Source organism: Dipodomys merriami, unplaced genomic scaffold (genome assembly GCF_024711535.1).
Source record: "Dipodomys merriami isolate MVZ:Mamm:240054 unplaced genomic scaffold, mDipMer1.0.p SCAF_4, whole genome shotgun sequence".
NCBI classification, from domain to species: Eukaryota; Metazoa; Chordata; class Mammalia; order Rodentia; family Heteromyidae; genus Dipodomys; species Dipodomys merriami.
The window spans coordinates 54,385,311-54,407,489 of record NW_027205603.1 but is presented as its reverse complement, the minus strand read 5'-3'; the positions used below and the strand labels follow the sequence as shown (position 1 = coordinate 54,407,489).

At 36.3% G+C, this 22,179-nt stretch overlaps 1 protein-coding gene across 1 annotated transcript in view; it reads left to right on the top strand.

Moving 5' to 3' along the window:
* The window catches only part of Cngb3 (cyclic nucleotide gated channel subunit beta 3), a 108,689-nt gene that overhangs the window by 47,440 nt on the left and 39,070 nt on the right, over positions 1-22,179 (top strand). Inside the window, exons 7-11 of the mRNA XM_069991703.1 lie at positions 2,674-2,738; positions 3,452-3,574; positions 13,630-13,771; positions 16,275-16,434; positions 18,729-18,826. Coding sequence (XP_069847804.1) covers positions 2,674-2,738; positions 3,452-3,574; positions 13,630-13,771; positions 16,275-16,434; positions 18,729-18,826 — 588 coding nt within the window. The remainder of the gene's footprint in view (positions 1-2,673; positions 2,739-3,451; positions 3,575-13,629; positions 13,772-16,274; positions 16,435-18,728; positions 18,827-22,179) is intronic.

Sequence of the window (22,179 nt, the reverse complement as noted above, 5' to 3'; positions counted from 1 at the left end):
AAAAAGAAAAGAATAAAAGTAGTTAATGGGAAAAAGGAAGGCAAATCAGGATAGTTGGGGCACGAAGAAGAGGAAGACCTCTGAAGATATGTTTAATATTGATTTTAGAACTATAAAATTATCTACTTAAAATTTTCATGAATATTTCATAATACATCATCTTTTTAGTTACCTAGAAAGAACTTGAGAAAAATCAGGGTTTGAAATTTGATATAAATCTTTAAGAATAGCAATGATAACTTGACTCTCCAAAGATAGCCTTTAAAAAAGCATAAAAGATTTTATAAAATTTAGTTGACTATAATTTTTTATCATGGAAAGAAAAGATACTATGGCATGGTGACACTAGTGTATCCTGAAGCAAATCACACTAGCTGCCACTTGTTTAATACACCCTTGGGCTACATACTTTACCAAAAGAATAAATGATCTCATCTATTCCTACAATCAGAAATGAAGAAATAATAATGGGTTGGTGACGATCTATTCAGATAATCTCCTGATGAGATGCAGTATCTGGACTTCATCACACTTACCTGACTATAAATTCTTTGCTAGAATCAAACTAGCAGATGGACATCAGGCAGAAAAGCCCTCCCTTCCATGCTTTATAATGTGTTCTACCCATATTTCCACATACTCAAGACAACTCTAGGCACTTATTATTTTCCTTTATAACGTGAGTATAAATTTGAAGCAGAGCACAAATGTTCCATGCAGCCTAGGGTCCAACCATTCTTCATCCAATTTATAGTTCTACCCAAGCGTTTCAGGAGGCACTAGCTCAAAGACAATTACTTTCAGAAATATTTTGGTGCCTAAGAATTTGGGCATTTATCTGACATTATAATAAAACCTTATAAAATACTTTCTCATTAGACCCCACCTCTGTACACCTAAAATGTTAGAAAGCCTTTTATTGCCTTAAGTTGTTTTTAAAAAATAGAGATTATGAAAGTCAACATAGTACTTCTTACCCAGCTTTAAAGTCCTGAATGTCACTTACTTATAAGGATGTTTTGGAAGGGATATCTAGGATCAATATTTATCATCTGTCTTCAGGTTCTAAATGCAAAAAAATTTAAGTATGAATGTTGTCTATAAACATTTAAACTATATTTCTCTTTTGTCCAGATGCCCCAAATGAAAGAATCACAAATTAGAATGAATGTACTCAGAGCATTTGAGGGATATTTTCTCACTCAGGAATTTGGGGGCGGGGGAGGGTGAAACAACTCATTTGCTTATATTTCTAGTTTAAAAGCTATTGCTATGACATGTACTAATATCAATCCTTAATATTCTAGTACACTCACATGTATATTGGGTGAACTTTTTTAATTTTTTGAATATTTTATTGTAAAATACTGTACAGAGGAGTTACATGAGTAAGGTAATGAGTATATTTCTTATGGAGCATTGTTACCCCCTCCTTTGTTTTTCCCCTACCATCCCTTCCCTCCCCACCTCCCCACCTCCTCCCTGCTCCCCCCATAAGTTGTAAAGTTCATTTTCAACATAGTGTCTTGTACATCTCATTGTTACAATGGGTTAACCTGTATCCTTGTTTCAGCATTTTGTTATTTCTCTTCCCCTCCCCAAATTAGAAAAAAAATGTAGATTCAAAAACAGGTGTTATACCATGGGGGGAAAACATACAAACAAAAAACAAAAATTCACATGGTACATTACAATACATTTCGCTTCACATCATCATATGGCCATATGAGATGATGCGAAGTGAAATGGGTGACCTCCTGAACTAAGCAATCTAACATCCTGCCTGTCTACAAGGTTCTACAATGCCAAGCACACTGATGATATCAGTGTACGTGACATGTGTGTTCTCTACTTGCATTTGCTTTACAGAAGAGGCAACCCAGATTGAGAAATAGTAAGATATATACCAATAGGACTGGCATATGTCTCAGGGATTCACGATTTTGCTCCTGTCTTGCACTGCATTGAAAAGGGAAGAGATGCAGAGGGGTAGAAGTGCATGAAGGCAATAAGAGTTGAGATAAGGTTAGACATAAACAGGAAAGAACCTTGAGGGAAATGGCAACTCTCACTGCACCTTTGAAGATTGTGAAGAATGGCTAGCTGAAGCTAACTCTTAGTGGACTTTATATGTTGTCAAGAAGAGGAGGTAACAGTGCTCGATAGGAAATGTACTCATTACCTTACTCGTGTAACTGTAACCCCTCTGTACAGTATCTTTACAATAAAAATATACACTAAAAATGAGTATACATTTACCACATCTTGCTTTAAAATAATGTTAATACTCAGCAATAGAAGTTCCTACATATGACTTCAATGTATTGCATTGTGCTTTTCTTCTTTTACTGAGGTTTAGGGGATTGTGATTTTAATTATTGTGAAATAAAGTTCTATACACTAAAATGGAAATAGACAATTGCTACAATTAAGACTATAAATGGCGAGTAGAAGGGACATAAAGCACAAAGCTCTGGAAGCCGTGTTCCATGCTGCAAAATACTACTGCCCACAGGAAAATGCCATTAAATAGGATCAAGACTCAAGACTTTTAGAGATATATGAATAAAATCATTGCCTGTAACAAATAGCATGTGTTTTATGTACTTGTATCTACTAGAAGAATCTGAAATTAATATACTCTGAAATTTCTTTTGCATATTTTCCACATAGTATACTTCATTTTTGGAGTTTAACCATCACCTCGAATCTCTAATGAATAAAGCATATGTCTACAGGTAATGTATAATCTATATACTTGCAGGAACTGGAAAGATAAATGGTACATTTTAGGCAGCACTTCCGACAAAATGGCCATCATACTCAAGAAAATGGCACAATTTCAGATTGGGGCTATATAAAGTATATTTCTAAAGAAGATGTGGGTATTTCAAGTAAGAAAAAAACATGGAAATCATACCAGATTTTAGAAGAAAACTGGATTGAGAAATAGGACTTATTACCTAATTTAGCAAGTTACACAGGCTCTTGTAAGTCAGCTTTCCATCTCTCTCATGACAATTGATTTGTATTCTAAGTTTCATTCATTTGCTATTATGAACTTCTTACACAGAGACCTCTAGTCACAGTTCATAGTTGCATAAAGACCCAGGAGAGCTTTTCAGAGATAGCCACTTAAATCAGCATGACATATTTTATGGGACTCAAACTGGAGAGGTGACCCTTGAGGCATGGCTTTCACAGAGTGACTTACACCATCTGTGAAAAGAAGGGAATATTTGGTTTTTACACTCTGTCAGTCCTACTCAAAATTCTGCAGTCAGACAATCTTCCAAAGTACCTTCACTTCCTATGGTACTAATGAGAGCTAACAATTGGCAAATCTAAAACAAGGGGTTTCAGTGGAGAGTTAGAGAAAAAGAAAATGTTAAAGTAGGCTGTATTCCAGAAACCACATGAATCCTTACTGTGCATTTATTCCCTCTGACAGAATCATTCGAACAACTGGATACTTGCTGTTTATTCTGCACATCAATGCCTGCATTTATTACTGTGCTTCAAAGTATGAAGGAATTGGCACAACTAAATGGGTTTATAATGGTGAAGGAAACAAGTAAGTTCAATTTTGAAAGAAGCTTTTATTGATTTTTCTTAAGTTTCTGTTTCTGTTCATGGATTTTTCTAAAGTCAGTGTCTTTTCATTGTCAATAGCAACCCATTCATGAACAGTAAAACCCCAGTACTATGGTCACTGTATTTTTAAGTAAGAGTTAGAAGATATCAATCTCTCTGATACTAGGGATCCATGTGTGCACATATGTGTTTCCTGGGCTGGCTTGTGTTATACATTTCTTACTCAGGATTATGACCAAAAAAGTTTGGAAGCTTTTATGTTCAATATCTGAGTAATAAGGGATTTTTTATTATCTCCAATGCTGGTGGCTAGTAATGAACAATGTTAATTATTTAGAGGGCAGGTGCAATGATTAATTAGTTTACTACTGAAAGGTTTTATAGGTTTATGAGTCAGCTATACCCACTAACTCAATAAAACAGAGAATAACAAGGATCATAAATAAAATTTGACAGTTAACTATGTAAGTGTCTGGGAAATAAAAGAAACCATTTGAAACATGCAATGCAAAAAAATCAGGATTCAGTAAATGGCAACTGAGATACTTATAAAAAAAAGTTTTCTTCATGTAAATATGAAGGCTTGATATAAAGTAGACATTAAGGAATTTCTGTTCCAATGAAGTGACATTGAACATGTTCTAAGGCAATTTCCTTGCAGAAAGAAAGTAAGCCACAATTGAAGGTCAGCATTCCACCCTTGAGGTGGAGAAAAAATTATATGATAGAGTAGTAGAGAAAGTATCTTGCAAAATAATACACTACCTACCTAAAGGACACTGGATATGTACAAGGAATTAAAATTTTAGAGCTTTTAACCAGAATTTATTTTTTAAAACTTATGGTTAGAAGACCCATGAACTAAGAAGGACAGAGAGAGAGAGCAAGAGACAGAAACAGAGAGAAAGAGAGTGAAACAGACAGAGAATAAATCTAATCTTAGAAAGTTTATAACCAAACCTATAGGTTCCTAACCAAAATTTATTAATAAGTAATTTTCTTTAGAAGGTGGATTAAATTTCTTTATGTATTTATTTTGATGTAAATAACTAATTTTACAGAAAATTAATATACTAATTATATCAAATACACATTTACTACAATGGCTAATCTTACAATTTTGACTCATAGGTTTACAGGTTACAATCTGTATAGGCTAGGTCCATTACTGTGTAGCAACAGAAGCAGGAGAAAAAGAGAAGGAAGCTGTTCACTTCATCACAGCCAGAAAGCAGAAAGGAAAAATGCCTACCTTAGCAGGTGTTTGCCTTTGTCCCCTGTCCAGGCCCTCCAGACTACAGGAAGATACCATTCATATTCTGGACAAGGCATTCCCCACATTGGCAATTCTCTCTTAAAATACCTTCACAGACACCCAGCGGCATGCTCTACTAATCACTTAGGCATTTCTCAATCCAATAAAGTTGACAAAGCTAGTAGATCTCTTATATATTCTTTTTTAAACAGTGACAGATTTCATTTACCTTAGTATTGCCTATCTTTTTATATTTTTCAGATTTACAAAACATAATTTTAACCTGTTGAAGTATAGAAATAAAGTTATTACTTAGTTTTACCAAGTACTCAGCTCCTTGTGATAATACACTACTATGTTTAAAATTAACTCTTGCATGAGACACTTTGACCACAAAAATAGACATATTCAATATGATATTTTATTACTTGAATTGATGAAAGTTTCCACACTCTATCTTGTAAATCTTATTACCTTAACTTTGGCAAATCTGTCAAATTCCATTTGTTGAGAAGTCTTATCTTGGGAATTACATAAAATGGCACAACCATTTTGGGAAAGATCAATTCATTTCTTTTACAACTAAACATACACCTACCTACAACTGAACATTTTCAAGCTTAGATATTTACCCAAGATAATTATTTTTTGGGGGGTAGGGGGTCCAGTCGTGGGGGGCCTGAACTCTGGGCCTGGGTGCTGTCCCTCAGCTCTTCAGCTCAAGGCTAGTGCTCTACCACTTGAGCCACTTCCGGCTTTTTTTCTTTTGCTTATATGGTGCTGAGGAATCGAACCCCGGGCCTCATGCATGCAAGGCAAGCGCTCTACCATGAGCCACCTTCCCAGACCCAAGATAATTATTTAAAATATACAGCCAGAGAAAAAAATCTGTATAAAAAAATTTGTAGAAGCTCTGCTCATAATAACCAAAAAACATGAGACAGCACAACTATTCATCCATAGATGAATACATTTTTTTAAAGACTAACAGTAAGTGGCACCTAAGTTTCAAGGAGGTCAAAAGTACCTCCATATTTTAGAGTAGTAAGCAGTACCATCATGACAACTCAGAAATATTTTCTAACAGTGGGAGGTTGCTAGACATTATGACTATATATATATATATGTTCATCCAGCTCACAAAGAATAAAAGCAGCAGATAACAGCTGGCATTTTGAGTCTTTAATTCTCATTTTCTGCATAGGGAGAAGGAAATATTTCTCTTTTCCATTTCATGAGCTTATTTCAAGAACCTGTGATTGTGTGTGTGTGTGTGTGTGTGTGTGTGTGTGTGTGTGTGTGTGTGTGTGTGTGTGTGTGTGTGTGTGTAAACTGGGAAGCTAAAAGAATCCCTCTTCCATTCTTTGATGGCAGTTTAATGACCAAATGATCTTGTAATATATTTCTAGAAAAAAGACATATAAATACCCAACAAGTACCTGAGAAGGTATGCAATGCCATTAATAAATATAAAAATGCAAACAAAAACCACAATGAAATGTCATCTCACCCAAGTTAGTATGGCTGTAATCAAAATGAGAAAAAAAATGCTGTCAATGATGCAGATAAAGAAGAAGTTCATATATTGCTGCTGGGAATGCAAATTAGAATACCACCATGGAAGATAAAATATTCTTTTAATTATAGACCTACTAACTGTGATGTTATCTTTGTGGCTTTGACTTCAATTTCCCCTATGATTAATGATATTGAGCTTTTCATATTTTCATATCCTTCTGCAGAATTCACATATATTCTTTAAAGAAATGTCCATATATGTTATTTCTCCTTTTTTAATCAGATTGTTTCTTATTTTTGCTGCTGAGTTTTTCCATTCCTTAGATACTCAGAGAGGAAGAATTTGTATGTTCCACTTTAAATTTCTCATGTAAAATTCTGCTTTATTGCTTTAACTTGGAGTTGTGTGTACACATGTATAATTTCATTGTGTGTGTGTGTGGGTGTGTGTGTGTGTGTGTGTAGTCTATGTATTTAATCAGCCAGATAGAATCTCCTGGAAAAACTCCATCTGCCTGGGGTGTAGATATTAGAAATAGACACACTTGACTAATTAAGCTAATCCTAGAAAATCAATGTGATGCCTTCTAATTAAATTACAAATCCTATCTTTGGTTGTGTGCCTGTCTGGGTAAAAGACATGGCTGAGAAAAAAAATAATAAACCACAAAGCATAAGGGCAGAAAATTTCCAATTAACACTGCAGACAATTGAATATTTTTAAAAAGTTCAAGGCTCATAGTTTAGATCTGGAAAGTCAATGTCAAAATTTTACATTTTACTGTTATTTTTAACATGTGTAAATAAGAAAATGAAAAAAGTCAGAGTGTGTATTTGTTTCTGTTAACACTGAAGTAACCTTGGAAGTGACCGGACTCCCAATTCTTATAATAGAATTGACTGTGTAGGGAGAAAATCTAGTCCCTCCCCACTCTTGGGCAATATTAGATTTAATACATTTCCTTAATTTAAAGAGATGCACAGGTCCAGGAACTGTGATCAAAATAAATTATGTAACATAATATTGGAAATTAGAATCAGAAAAGTTAACTGCAATCCAGAAAATTACTTTTACACTTCTTCAAGATAGTTGTCTTTGACATCAAGTTCACTATGGCATTAGTAAGTCTAAAGAAGCCTGGTAAGAGAAAATTTTATTCTTTTTGCACAGTGATGTCAAACCCTACTAAAGAGTTCATTATCTTTTCTGCTCTTTTTTATCATTTAATATTTTTAATTTTTAATATTCATTTTTATTGTAAAGATACTATACAAAAGGGTTACAATTACATGACTAAGGTAATGAGTACATTTCCTATCAAGCATTGTTACCTCCTCCTTTATTTTTCCCCTACCATCCATTTCCTCCCCACCTCCCCAACTCCTCCCTTTCCCCCAAGTTGTAAAGTTCATATTCTGCATAGTGTCTTGTACATCTCATTGTTACAATGGGTCAACCTGTATCCTTGTTTCAGCATTTTGTTATTTCCCTTCCACTCCCCAATTAGAAAAATGTATACACAAGATGCAAAGCTCTGGAATCAAATACAGTGAAAATAGGGGTTATAACATGGGGGAAGAACATACAAAAGAAACAAAAAAAAATCACACAGTACATTATTAAGTACATTAAAAACAACAGCAACAAAAATAAAACCTCTTGTGTCTCTATCTTGTGGTTCATTTTGCTTAGAATCATCTTATATGCTCATATGTACATAGCTTTTGACCTTTTCTGCTGTTGCTAGACATATACTAATTATTGCAAATAAGGTAAACCATGGGACCTATGTGTCTTGGGCGTAGCTTACTTCATTTAATATGATTTTTTTTTAGGGGGAGTCGGTTGAGGGGTTTGAACTCTGGGCTTGGGCACTGTCCCTGAGCTCTTCAGCTCAAGGCAAGCTTGATTGAGCCACAGTGCCACTTCCGGTTTTCTAGTGGTTTATTGGAGATAAGTCTCAAGGACTTTCCTGCCCGGGCTGTCTTTGAACCATGATCCTCAAATCTCAGTCTCCTGAGTAGCTAGGATTATAGGCGTGAGTCACCGGCATCCACTTTAATATGATTTTTTTCTATTTCCTAACAAATGGGGCAATGTCATTCTTTCAGATGGAGGCATAGAATTCCACATTTTCTTGATTGATTCACCTACTGTGGGGCATCTGGATTGGTTCCATATCTGAACTATGAGATAAACATAGTTGCACTGGGAGCTTTAGTATAGCCTTGTTTGTAATCGTTTGGGTAAATGCCCAAAAGTGAGATTGCTGTTCATAAGGGAGCTCTATGTAGAGCCTTTTGAGGAACCTCCATACTGCTTTCCAAAGTGCTTGAACAAGTTTATACTCCCACCAACGATGCAGTAGGACTCCCTTTTGGCCACATCCCCTCCAGCATCTGTTGTTATTAGATTTCTTGATTATAGCCATTCTAACTGGGGTGAGGTGGAATCTCAATGTTGTTTTGATTTGCATTTCTTTTATAGCTAGAGAGGTTGAGCATTTCTTCATTTGTCTATTGGCCATTCTTATTTCCTCTTCAGAGAAGTCTCTCTTTAAGTCTTTAGCCCAGTTATTAATCAGGCAGTTGCTTCTTTGAGGATTTTTTGTTGGGGTGTTAATTTTTGAGTTCTAAGTATATTTTAGCTATGAGACCCTTGTCCATTGTATGGCTAGTGAAGATCTTCTTCCAGTCTGTGGGTTTTCTGTTGATCTTGCTAGCTATGTTCTTTGCCATGCAAAAGCTATGCAATTTCATGCAATCCCATTTGTCCAACCTTTTCTGATTTCTGGGACTTTATTAAGAAAATTTCAAACTGTGCCATGGAGCCCTAGAGTTTCTCCTATTCCTTCCTGTAATGTTTTCGGGGTGTCTGCTTTGACTTTGAGGTCTTTGATCCATTTGGAGTTGATTTTGATGCAGTGTGATAGATAAGGATCTAGATTTAGTTTTCTACGGTGTGTAACCAATTTGGCCAGCACCATTGACTGAAGAGGCTTTCTTCAATTCTTTTTTTTAGCTCCTTTATCAAAGATTAGGTGACTATAGGTCTGTGAGCTCATTTCTGCATCTTAGGTCCTATTCCATTGATCCTCAGGTCTGTTCTTGTGCCAGTTCCAAGCTGTTTTGATTACTATGGCTTTGTAGCAGAGTTTGAAATTTGGTATTGATATTCCTCCAGCACTGTTCTTTCTGCTAAGAATTGTTTTTGCTACCCAGGGTCTTTTATTGTTCCATATGAATTTTTGGATTGCTTCTTCTATTTCATTGAAGAATGAGGTTGGGATATTGATAGGTATCACATTGAATTTGTAGATAGCCTTTGGCAGTATTGCCATTCTCACGATGTTAATCCCCCCAATCCAGGAGCATGGAAGATTTTTCCACTTTCTTAGTTCTGCTTTAATTTCCTTTTTCAGGTTTTTAAAGTTTTCATCATAGAGGTCCTTCACTTGTTTAGTTAACTCCTAGGTATTTTATTGGGGGGGGGGGCTGTTACAAAAGGAGTTGCTTTCCTGATTTCAGCTGCACTCTTCTCATTGGCATACAAAAAAAATCAATTGATTTTTGAGGGTTAATTTTTTACCCTACTACTTTGCCAAAGTTTCAAATCAGCTAGAGGAATTTGGGAGTGGAGTCCATGGAGTGCTTTAAATACAAGAACATGTCATCTGCAAAGAGGGAGAGTTTTACTTCATCTTTCCCTATTTGGATCCCCTTTATATTTGCAACTTGTCTTATAGTTCTAGGTAGGCAGTCTAATACTTAATTGAAGAGAAGTAGAGAGAGTGGATATCCTGTCTCCTTCCTGAATTTAGAGAAAATGGCTTTAGCTTTTTGCCATTAAGTATAATGCTGGCTGTAGGTTTGTCATACACAGCCTTTATTATATCGAGGAATGTTCCATGGATTCCTTGTTTTTCCAGAGCTTTCATCATAAAGGATAGAAGGAAAAGAGAAGACAGATAAAGAAACAAGAAAAGCCGGGTGCCGGTGGCTCATGCCTGTAGTAATCCTTGCTACTCAGGAGGCTGAGATCTGAGGATTACAGTTCAAAGCCAGCCCTGGCAGGAAAGTCTGTGAAACTCCTATCTCCAATAAATAAACAGGAAAAAATAAAAATTAAAAAATGAAATCCTTAAAAAATTATATAAGTGTAAGAAATAATACTACAATTAAGGGAATTAAGGCTGAGAGTTTGTGAATTATGAATATCTGACTTAAGCATGCGCACAATGAAGGATAAGGTCTAATAATCGAAGATGGTATATATCTGGGGATGAACAGGACTGCAATTAAGTAAAGCAAAAATACAGAAGGACCAAAAGCAAAAAGAGCAAAACAAGGATTAAAAAAAAAAATAAAATGATTTAAAAAATTAAAAACTTTTTTTTTAGTTTTTAAAAATTAGGTAGAAAACAAAGAGTTCTTCAATTTTTTTGTGGGAAGGGCATCTTGTGTCTCCCCTGTGTCCGTAACCAGTCTCTTGGTAGAGTCTCTGGTCTGCTTGTGGTGTTTGGTTTTCCTGTGGCTTAATTGGTTTCAGTTTGTTTAAGCAGGCAGAAAGAAGCTCTGCCTTACCAGGGACTTTATGACCTTCCTCCCAGGCTAGTTCAGTGGGAGGGAGATCTGCTTTGAGTATCACAGAAGAAGGAGATGGCTATTTCCTCTAGCTTGGAGTTGCTGTGATGGGGCTAGGTTGTGGGTAGGGTTGAGGCCTGTCAGGAATCAGTAGCTTTTCTCTGAGGGGTTAGATCCTGAGACACTCATGCAGCCCAGCCTGGAGCCATTCTCAGGATTTATGTTTACTGAGTTTCAATTGTGTTTCTTTTATCCCTCCTGCACTGGGTCTGGTGCCTAGGCTGCAGTGGGGAGGGGCAGCCTCTGGCTCTGTTTACCCAGTAAAGAAAGTTACTCTTCCAAGGGCAGAGCTTTCTCTGCCTGGGAAGCACAACTTTCTCCTGAGGTGGAGCTGAACCCTGCAGGTCTGGTTCCTTTGACCAGTTGAATGGCTTCTATTGTCTTCTTCCTAGGCCTGAATTATGAGCTAGTTGCTCTGGGCCAGTCATTGTAACTATCAAAGAGTTCTTCTCCAGTGGTGGGGAGGGGCTACCTTCCCACCTTTGCTCCATGAGAAGGACTGAGGATGTCTTGTGTGGTACTTAAGCCTTTCCCTTGGTTTCGGGCCATCCATGGTCTGTGACTATCTATGGTCAGCAGGAAGAAGATTTCTGCTCCTTGTCAGTCCTTGCTGGTGGTGAGTAGAATCTTCTCTCCACCACCTCTTGCACTTTTGTCTGGGGCTCTCTTTGTTGATGTGGTGGCTGCCACTACCACCACTGCAGACCCCAGTGAGTGTTCGAATCTGTCTCTTTAACCAAGCTGCCTGAATTTTTCCTCTCTGACCAAAATCTCTGTACTATGATGGCACACATGGTGTGACTCTCTAGGCTTGGACTTTTCACTGGAACACTAAAACTAGTTTCTACACAAGAGTTTGTTTAGCCCCCAGCTTCTTCTCCACCTCTTTCTCCAGACTCCTCTTTTCTGTTCTTATAACCACCAGATTTTCAAAAATTTCCCATGTCCTTCAAAAGGTGTTGGATTTTAGAAGGTGTCATTTCTTTCTATGTCTGTTTATATTTAAATGTTGATTCACTTTGTTTCATTAGTTGAAAACCTCAACCTCTCAATACTTGAAGATCATAAAAATATACACCGTTCCACAGGGAATAGATCATCCTTTCTCAAAAACGAATGTACAATAATAACACTCACTAGAATAAACAAATAAAAGCCCAACCAGGACACAAGTTTCTGTAAAATTTTCTATATTTCTGTGTCTACCATGGACACTAAAATTGATAATACAGACCTATTAAATGCAAGTGAGTCTAAAATATCTGAAGCCATTCCTTACATATGGGATCATTTTTATGGATTCAATGAGAACACTTGTCCCAGATGTCTCGGAATTGCATGAAGCTTAACAAATGGAATACCTAATAATGCACAAAAAATAACATATATAATTGTAATTCCACAGCAAGGTTTTAATATTAACTTTTATTCCTAGATCACTATGAACTACATGAACTCTACAACAAAATACAGACAAATTAATGTGCTTTTCTAATCTTTATCATACTCTTTTCTGTTCTTCTTCTCTGGGTTATAGTTGCATCAGCCTCTTCATTTTGCAATTGTCCAAATAGAGTATTGAATCTTTATCCTGTATATCTCTATGAATATTTGGCTTACTTCAGTACTAAAGCTCTAAATAAATTATCTATTGTACTCAATATTAATTTTCCTATTAAGATGTTTCTCATGTAGTTCACTGCTGTTTCCACCGTGGTTTTCATATCAATAATATAATAAAGTGTGGGTAGATAACATAGGAAGGTATTTATCTGTCCTATTTGCAATTACCAAAAACAATTAAATTCAAACTATAAAACGTTTTCCAATCAGCATAAATATACTTAATCTCTATAATGTTCCTTCAAACTTACTTGTTGGACAGTTTTAAAATGGCTTCAAATTTTTTGCTATTTCTCAGTGGAGAGAGAACAGGCCTAAATGATTTAGTTTGCAAATAAAACATAATAAGAAATTAAGTTGCTATAGGATTTCTGGGTTGTACAAAATATTTTACTAGTTCTGGGGCAAGCAGCTGCCAAATAAGAAGTCTAGTTCCTCTGAGGCAGCCATGTTGTGAGGAAACCCAAACTACTCACACTTGGAAGCAAAAGGTAGAGAGTAATCACCAGCCTCAGATTTCCCTACCATCCCAACCCAGATTTAGATCTGTAAGGGAAGAGGCTACCTTGGGCATTCCAATTATATTCTACTATACAGAAGAATATAGCAACCCATCCAACAATAAGAATCATGACCTAAGATTACATCTTTAAGAAATCTCCAACCTTAGCCTCTCCAGCTAAGGACCATCACAGAACATAGACAAGTCATCTCTGAGCAACCTTTCATAAACCCTTCATTCACGAAATATGAACATAATAAAATGATTGTTTTAGACTACTAAATTTGGGGGGAAGTAGACTAAAACTTTCCTAGGGTTTAATTGCTTAGTCATTTCACAATGTTTATTAAGAAGTTTACATTAGAAAACTCCTTGATTAATAAGAAAGTTGTTATAATTTAGTAGTTATCGATGCTCCCAAACAAAATGATATCTCATAACCTAAAAAAGAAAATATTCAATAAAATATGTATTTTCTTTTTTATTTTCACAGGTATCTGAGATGTTTTTATTGGGCAGTTCGAAGTTTAATAACCATTGGGGGCCTTCCAGAACCACAAACATCATTTGAAATTATTTTTCAACTCTTGAATTTTTTTTGTGGCGTGTTCGTGTTCTCCAGCTTGATTGGCCAGGTGAGTTGAATATGAATCCCTAGGGTTTTCATTTTTGAAAACTAGAAAGTACTTGTAAATTTTATGGAGAAAATAATTAAATTTTTCCTGATGGTTCTTCTTTCTTGCCCCATCCCTCCTCTTTGCCTTTTCTTCTTCCTTTTCTTCTTTCTTCTCCTCCACTTCTTCTTCCTACTTTGTCCCTACTATCTTTCATTTACTTTAATGACAGTAAAAACAACATGCTTAAATCAGCATTGTCTTTTCATTTCTTAACCATTACATCTATCAGAAAACCTGTCAGCAAAGTTCATTATGACTTTCAGAGAAAGAAACAAATTGAGATACAATTCCAATGAAAAAGTAAGCTTGTTACACTCATAGGTCTCAAGAGGAGGAGCACATCACTCTATGAGGAGTGAGAGGAACTGGATCAACTAGGGAAGCTCCAGGACAGGGGTAGGTAAGGAAAGAGAAGCAGGATTATGGCTAGTTAATGTGAGTAATTTTTCAAGAAGCTTTGATTGTAGAACTATTTCAATTTCTATCATTCTTGGCACTGAGTGTAGAGAGATAGTGGCCTGAATGTGGAGTCCATTTGAAGACCTTATAAAGAAGGAAACTGGGAAAATCAGCTCCTGGATTCATTTGTATGTAGATGACCTTCCGTGGAATATTCATCACTATCTCTAGGAATTATATAACCATCAGATAGGCAAGAGGTCTTCAGATATACACCCATACAATTCAAAAAAGGGAAATATGGAAAATGTAGATAAACAGGATGTGGTAGTTCCACCCTAAACAAGTTAATGGACTGGAAAAAGAAGGTGTAAAGAAAATTTCATTTGGAAAATATTTTGTTCCTCACTAAAATTCCCTCAAGTATTTGTACCAGTGACTGCATCTTAAAACTAATCACTTTTTAACTGCAAATTTTTTAACTGAAATATTCGTTTCTCTATTGCAACTCATAGAATCTGATTGCTCGTTGCTCATACCCCCATATTCTTCTTTAGATTGGGCTAAGACATAAGTCTCAATTCCTACACCAACACAACTCCAGATTGCTGATGGATAACACCATTATTATTATTGCTACAAAAACCCTTGGGCCTTCAAAACCAAATATGAATGCTTTCTTGTCTTTTGTCTCCAACTAATGCTCTATTAAGTCTCCCAAGCCAACCCACAGTATTCTAAGTCTCCCTGCCTTAGATGACTGGATATATATATATATATATATATAGTTAGGTACCAGTTAGGAGTAACAATCTCTTTTGATTGTGGAAGAAGGTTTTCAGAAAGATAGATACAGTGGGATTGTCTACATATCTCTTCAGAAGATACTTTTGAAAGAGAACTTATTAATGCTTTAAAAACAGAAATTTAGAAAGACATTACAATATAAGTCATTATTTGAGCAAGACTCAAAAGAAATCATATAGTTGGGTTTTTTTTCATAAGCAGAAAGGCTCCATAGCTACTAGATGAATGAGCAAACTTGGCATGAAAGTGAGGCTCTGGCTTTGTTCCTATTATAAACCCACACTCAAAGCAAATTTACAACCACTTTCTTCCTTCTATGTGAGAGGAAGAGTTAAGCAATATATCTTTTTTGTGCTGAGACCTTAAAGATGAGCTTTTAACCTAGAGTGGGTTTTTATGGCTGAGTTATAAACATCCAAGAACTAAACCTGACAGTTTCTTAAGTATTGTCACAGCAGTAGAAGATGCTTCAGTAATTTCAGCACACTTCAGCTTCTGCTGAATGCTGTGCCTTAAGCATGATGAGATTTGATTTCATCTGTCTAAACAACACAAAGAAAACACAGAGGTGGCAATTTCGTGATGAAGTGAGTCTGTGTAGTACACCACATTGGATAATCTGGGGGGAATGCTTGCAGTGTGAGATTCACCAAAATGAACTAGCTAATTCCTCCTCACCTTTTGTTACACGTTTCTCAAATATGCACAGGCTATATTGGTTTCTAAATAGCAACTAACAATTTCCTCTGTGATATACATGTGTGTGTAGTCACCTATACTATATGACTGAGTCCTCACAAGTATGGTGATATGACAAGTCTTATTGTTACCCAATATTTTATGGAAAAGGTATGACATGAGGATCCAATAGCAGTATGTTAAAAAATCAGGAAGCTAAGGAATTAGAAGCTGGAATTTGTCTTATTAGTGCAAGTCAGTTGGAGAGGCAGGTGAATGGAGAGAGAAAGTTCGGAGAAAACAGTCATAATATTCAATGTATGTATGTAAAAATGGAAGCAGGCAACTTGTAAAGTTGGAATTGGAAGAGATGGGAAAAGATGATGGGAAGGGTGACACTGATCAAGATATATTGTATTCAAATGGACATGTTGAATTGAAACTCCTTTGTACAGCTATCTAAAGATAATAATAGTAATAATAATAAAAGGATATATAAAAACACTTAATTCAACTGCAAATTTAGTAACTTTCAATTCCTCTTCTGGATTCAGAGTGACCATATTTGTGATTTTAGATGAGAGATATAATTGGAGCATCAACAGCCAGTCAGAACAACTTCCGTGTCTGTATGGATCATACCATTGCCTACATGAACAATTATTCCATTCCTCAAAGGGTGCAGAATCGTGTTCGAACTTGGTTTGAATACACATGGGATTCTCAAAGAATATTAGGTATGTATGATAGATTATTGATTAAATTCTTGTAAACCTAATCATATAAAAAATTATGTGAAGTAAAAAAGAAGATGAATTAAAAATCAAAATAATTAAATGGTCATTAAGATATTAGCTTAATACCATGGGAAATGTTTTCTTAAATGATGAGTTATATTTTGTTGGAATAGATAATTCTTGAAAGAGAAAACACTTATTCAGTCAGTATAAACTTTGTCGGTCATGGGGCTTGATCTCTGGGCCTGGGCATTGCCCCTGAGCTCTTCAGCTCAAGGTGAACTCTTTACCACTTGAGCCACAGTGCCACTTCCGATTTTCTGGTTAATTGGAGATAAGAGTCTCACGGACTTTCCTGCCCAGGTGGCTTTGAACCATGATCCTCAGATCTCAGCCTCTTGAATAGCTATGATTATAGGCATGAGCCACCAGTGCCTGGCTAAAAAATAATCTTTTTAATCTGAAAATTTAGGCACACTTTAAGAGACAAGGAAACAGCAGAGGCTCCTAAGAAATTTGATCAAGGGTACAGAACCAACAACTAGCCCACTGTAAGCCAGATATGCACCTGTTCTCCAAACCCTTCCTCTTCCTGCAAGCCCCCCCACACCCTTTCCCATGAAAGGACATAAACACTCAGGCCACACTCTTCTAGTGCAGGGCAGAGTTGGTTCTAATTAATAGTGTCTACAAGTTATAGCACAATGCTGGAGTTAAAATATTTTATATAAAAAGATATGAAGAGAATTGAAGATAATATGCTAGTTAATAATTAAATACAACATTTAATGGAGGCTATAAAAATAGGAATTAGGGCCAATGAGACATTTAAATAAAATTACTGACTCTAGGACAAAAATAAGATTCTTAGGTTACAGACATACCTAAGAGGGGCCGGGAGAGTGGCTTAAGTGACAGAATGCCTATTAAACACTTCTGGGGTCCTGAGTTCAATACCAAGTATCATTAAAGAGAGAGACAGAAACAGAGGCAGAGACAGAGACAGACATGGAACAGAGACAGAGACAGACACTGTTCCAAAAGAAATGTACTCAATACCTGACTTACATAACTGTAATCTATCTGTGTATCACCTTTACAATAAAAGTATTTTAGAAAAGAAACAGACATATATTCTTAAGCAGAAAGGACCCACTGGTCATTTATAATGGAACTTTCTGTCACTCACTCATAAGATATATTTCATGTTTAGAACCTCCCCCTAAATGACTATGATTAAGCATAGTTCTCTCTTGAACAGCTACCCGAGAGCAGTTCAAGTGGGAACAAATCCTCCAAAGCAACAAGAATGCTGCCTTGACATTTGTCCCTTGATCAGTTGTAGCTAGTCCAACCTAGGAAGTAACTAGAATAATACAGCCCTATGCTTTTATGCTTATATATCCAGTCTCTATTGGAATTAAAATAGGGATTTAACAGAGTGATTTTTCTCTTTTCTAAATAGATATAAGGAAACATAAAAATTAATCAACTCTCATAAACCCTGGGTATACTAGACATTAAGCAGAGGCAGTTTTGTTTATGAAACTTTTTGTCAGTCTGAAGGCCCCTTGTTTAATTCACATATAAAAATCTTTAATATAAAACAAAATCTGTAATGTATTCACATTCTGTATTGAGTTAATAAGCAACTAAGTAACAATAATTTGAATTTACTCACTTAGTACATTTCTGCCTTAGATCCTGTTCCCAGCTGAGCCACCTACTAATTATGTGCAATCCAGCAAGTCACTTACAGCCTCTCTGGGTTTTAGTTCTTTTTTGTTTTCATTCTGTCTGCAAAGTAGCCATGATAATGCTTATCCTTAGGGATGTCACAGAGTCAAATAAGATAATGTGCATGACAGAGCTCTGAAAGCCTTCACACACCACCTGCTGCTCCTTATTACTAACCATCCCTAGAAAGTTAGGGCTGGAGACAAGAAACACAGAAAATAAAAATTAGATCTTATTTCCTACCCTTGTTTGTTCACTAGGCTTTGTCCTCCAATCATTAAGTTCCCTATCTAAAGTTTCAGCAAGCAAAGACTCTGAAATTATTTAGTATGTTGGCCAGAGTTTTAAAAAAATACTTTTTTTCTTTCATATACATACACAGTAGTACAATTGTGCTAGTTATGTCGATCCAATAGATGTCATGAAACCATAGAATCTGATTGTTTTATTACATGTGTGTTTTATTTCTTCCATTTTTCATATTTTCTACTTACACTTTGGTAAGTTATTTCCCTAATTATTTTTCTTTTGGGGTACCCATATTTATCTTCACGAAGATGAGTCTGGCTTTCTTGAGTCCCTGCCAACCACAATGCAGTTGTCTATCGCCATTGATATGAACTTCAGCGTCCTCAACAAAGTCGACTTATTCAAGGCAAGTATTTTAACAGTACTAGAAATTAAGATCAATTTATCTGAAAAATCTCTTCCAAGACATGATTTTTTGCCTTATGTTTTAGCAAAGTCAAAATAACCTAGAAAATTTGTGAGAGCCAAATAAATTACAGGTCTCTCCTCAACAGATGACTTACTCTTTAGAAGCCTTTTTCTTCTAATTGGTGTCAACGAAGAAGAGTTCTTCAGATTTTTCTTGCATTAATTTAAATATAATTAAACTCTACAGCTCTCTATCTTTGCTAGTATGTGTACCACCTTGCATTTACGAATGTGCTCCGGCAATGAATGATGAATCAAGCCTCAAATTAGCTCTGGATTGGCCTGACAATCAGAGAATTGTGCCTAATCATAGATTTGTTCTGGTATTTTGCACTTAGACCTTTAAAAAGCTAAATTTAGATTTAGTGACTTTTTCTTAGGAAAAAGAACAAACATGATTTTAACTTTTGAATGATTTTAATTTTACTATTTCCTTTATGGATTATGATGCATAAACATTTTCCTTGCTACCAGGCACCAATGGCTCACACCTATAATCCTAGCTACTCAGGAGGCTGAAATCTGAGGATGACACTTCGAAGCCACCTTGGACAAGAATGTGTATAAGACTCATATCTTTATTTAATACCAAAAGCCAGAAGTGGGGCTTTGGCTCAAGTGGTAGAACTCTAGCTTTGAGCAAAAAATGCTTAAAGACAGCACCTGGGTCCTTAGTTCAAGCCCTATGACTGGCACAAAGAAAAACTTTTCCTTTCCTAAAATTGAGTTCTGTGTGACATTCTTTGATTCATCTATTCAACTAGATCATTCCACAAATATTTATTAAGTTTTTATTAGGTTTGGGGACACCATTTTGGCAGCTGGTATACTTACATGTAAGGAGCTTAAATTCCAGAAAAATGAGAAAGAGAAATAATATATAACATGAGGAAGCCATCATGCCATGAGACAAATTTAAAGGGACTGAGGTGGATGTGGATGGCACTGATCATAATGGGTCTTTCTGATGAAGTACATCTGAAAAGAGGATCATAGAAGCCATGGGAGTGACCAGTGCAGACACAGAGAGGAAAGAGAGGAATAGGGAGATGTTACAGAAAGGTAAACCGGATAGAGCTCTGCACTAGGAACACACTTTGAGAAGACCAAAAGAGTGATGAAAATAAGAGCAGTCAGAGAAAATAATTCCAAGGGAGGCTGCACAAGAGATCATGCTCATGGAAGAGCTTAGAGGCTAAAGTGTAACTTCGGACTGAATGGTTCTCCAAGATACAAAGATACTGAAGACCTTGAGGAGAAAATGTTTTATTTGAGACCAATTTGAAGAGGATTATCTTTCTCAATGGCTTGACAGTGCACCTTAAGAATGACATATGTTGAGTCAGAGATGCAAAAAGGAAGGTAGCATAACTGTCTTCAGAAAAGATGCTGGTGACCAGACCCAGGGTTGTGGGGGCAGAATCAGTGAGAAGAACACTAATACTGAGTGTGTGCCAGGGGAGAGCCTACAGTTTTCCCTCTTTGATCATGGAAAGGGGAGTGGGGGAAAACAAGAATGATGCTGGGAATTGGGGATGAATTACTATGGTATAAAAAAGAAAAGAGTGAAGGAGATGGTTATCTCTTCCAAAACCCATGTGGAGCTTCAATCCCGGAAGCAACAATATGAAGCGGGTATGGCTTTTAGGTAATTAAGTCATGGAGATGTTGCCCTCCTGAGTGTGATTAACACCTCTGTAAAAGCAGCCCCAAGTTAATACAATTTTTCTAGTCTTATAAGGGACACAAAATGCCTCCTTTCCAGAGCCTATCTTAGAAAATAGAGCATCCCACACAAAAACACCAAACATACTAGCACCTTGATGTTGGACTCCTCAGCTGTCAACACTATAAGAAACACAATTATATTCATCTATGATATGTTATTAGAGCTGTTCAAACTGATTAAGACAGATGTTAAGTTGCAGTAACTGTTAAACTTCCACATGGAAGTAGACAGTTTGATTCATAAATTTGTGTTCCAAGAAGAGGCTCAAGCTTAAACAATAAATTTGGACCCATCAGCACATTGATGTATTTTAAGTCATGGTACTTGACGTGACCATTCCAATGTAGACATAAAAGAACTTGTAATGCATGAAGAAACGAGTACCTTGTAAATACACAATTGTGGAGGGCTCATGTCTGGAATCACAGCTCCTTGGGAGCTGAGATAACAGGATTGTGGTGGAGGATTGTGACCAGCTGGAGCAAAACAATTAGCGAGACCCTACTTCAAAAAGCAAGCTGGGCATAGTGGTGTCCATTCTTGGAGATTATAGGAGAGTAATTTCCAATTTCTAGTGCAGGGGTTCTCTCAACATGGAGCCTGAGAGAGTAGATTCATCATGGAATGGCCTGCAAAAAATTTTTCTGAGTCTTTCCATTTCCTAACAAATGAGGTGATGTCATTCTGATGGAGGCATAGAATTCCATTGTGTGTGTGTGTGTGTGTGTGTGTGTGTGTGTGTGTGTGTGTGTGTGTGTGTATACATAATATATATACATATATATAAGAAAATGTGTATATACATATATATATATATATATACATATACACACACACATTTTCTTGATCCATTCATCTACTGAGGGGCATCTGGGTTGGTTCCATATCTTAGCTATGGCAAATAATGCTGCGATAAACATAGTTGTGCTGGTAGCCTTAGTATGGCCTTGTTGGTGATAGTTGGGTAAATGCCCACAAATAGGATTGCTGGGTTATAGGGGAGCTCTATGTGTATTCTTTTGAGGAACCTCCCTACTGCTTTCTAAAGTGCTTGAACAAGTTTACACTCCCACCAACAATGCAGTAGGGTTCCCTTCTGGCCACATCCCCTCCAGCATCTGCTGTTATTAGATTTCTTGATTATAGCCATTCTTACTGGGGTGAGATGGAATCTCAATGTTGTTTTGATTTGCTTTTCTTTATCTTTTCTTCTTTCTTGCTATTGTTTCTAACGTATTTATAATGTACCATGTGATTTTTTTTGTTTCTTTGTATGTTCCTCCCCCACGATAGAACCCCTATTTTCACTATATTTGATGTCAGTGCCCTGCATCTTGTATGTACACTTCTCTAATTCAGGAGGGGAAGGGATAAAACAAAATGCTTAAATAAAGATACAGGTTGACCCATTGTAACAATGAGATGTACAAGACACTATGTTGAAAACAAACTTTACAACTTTGGTGGGGGAGGGGGGGAAGGGGGAGAATGTGGATGGTAGGGGGAAAACAAAGGAGGAGGCAACAATGAGCAATAGAAAATGTACTCATTACTTGCTCATG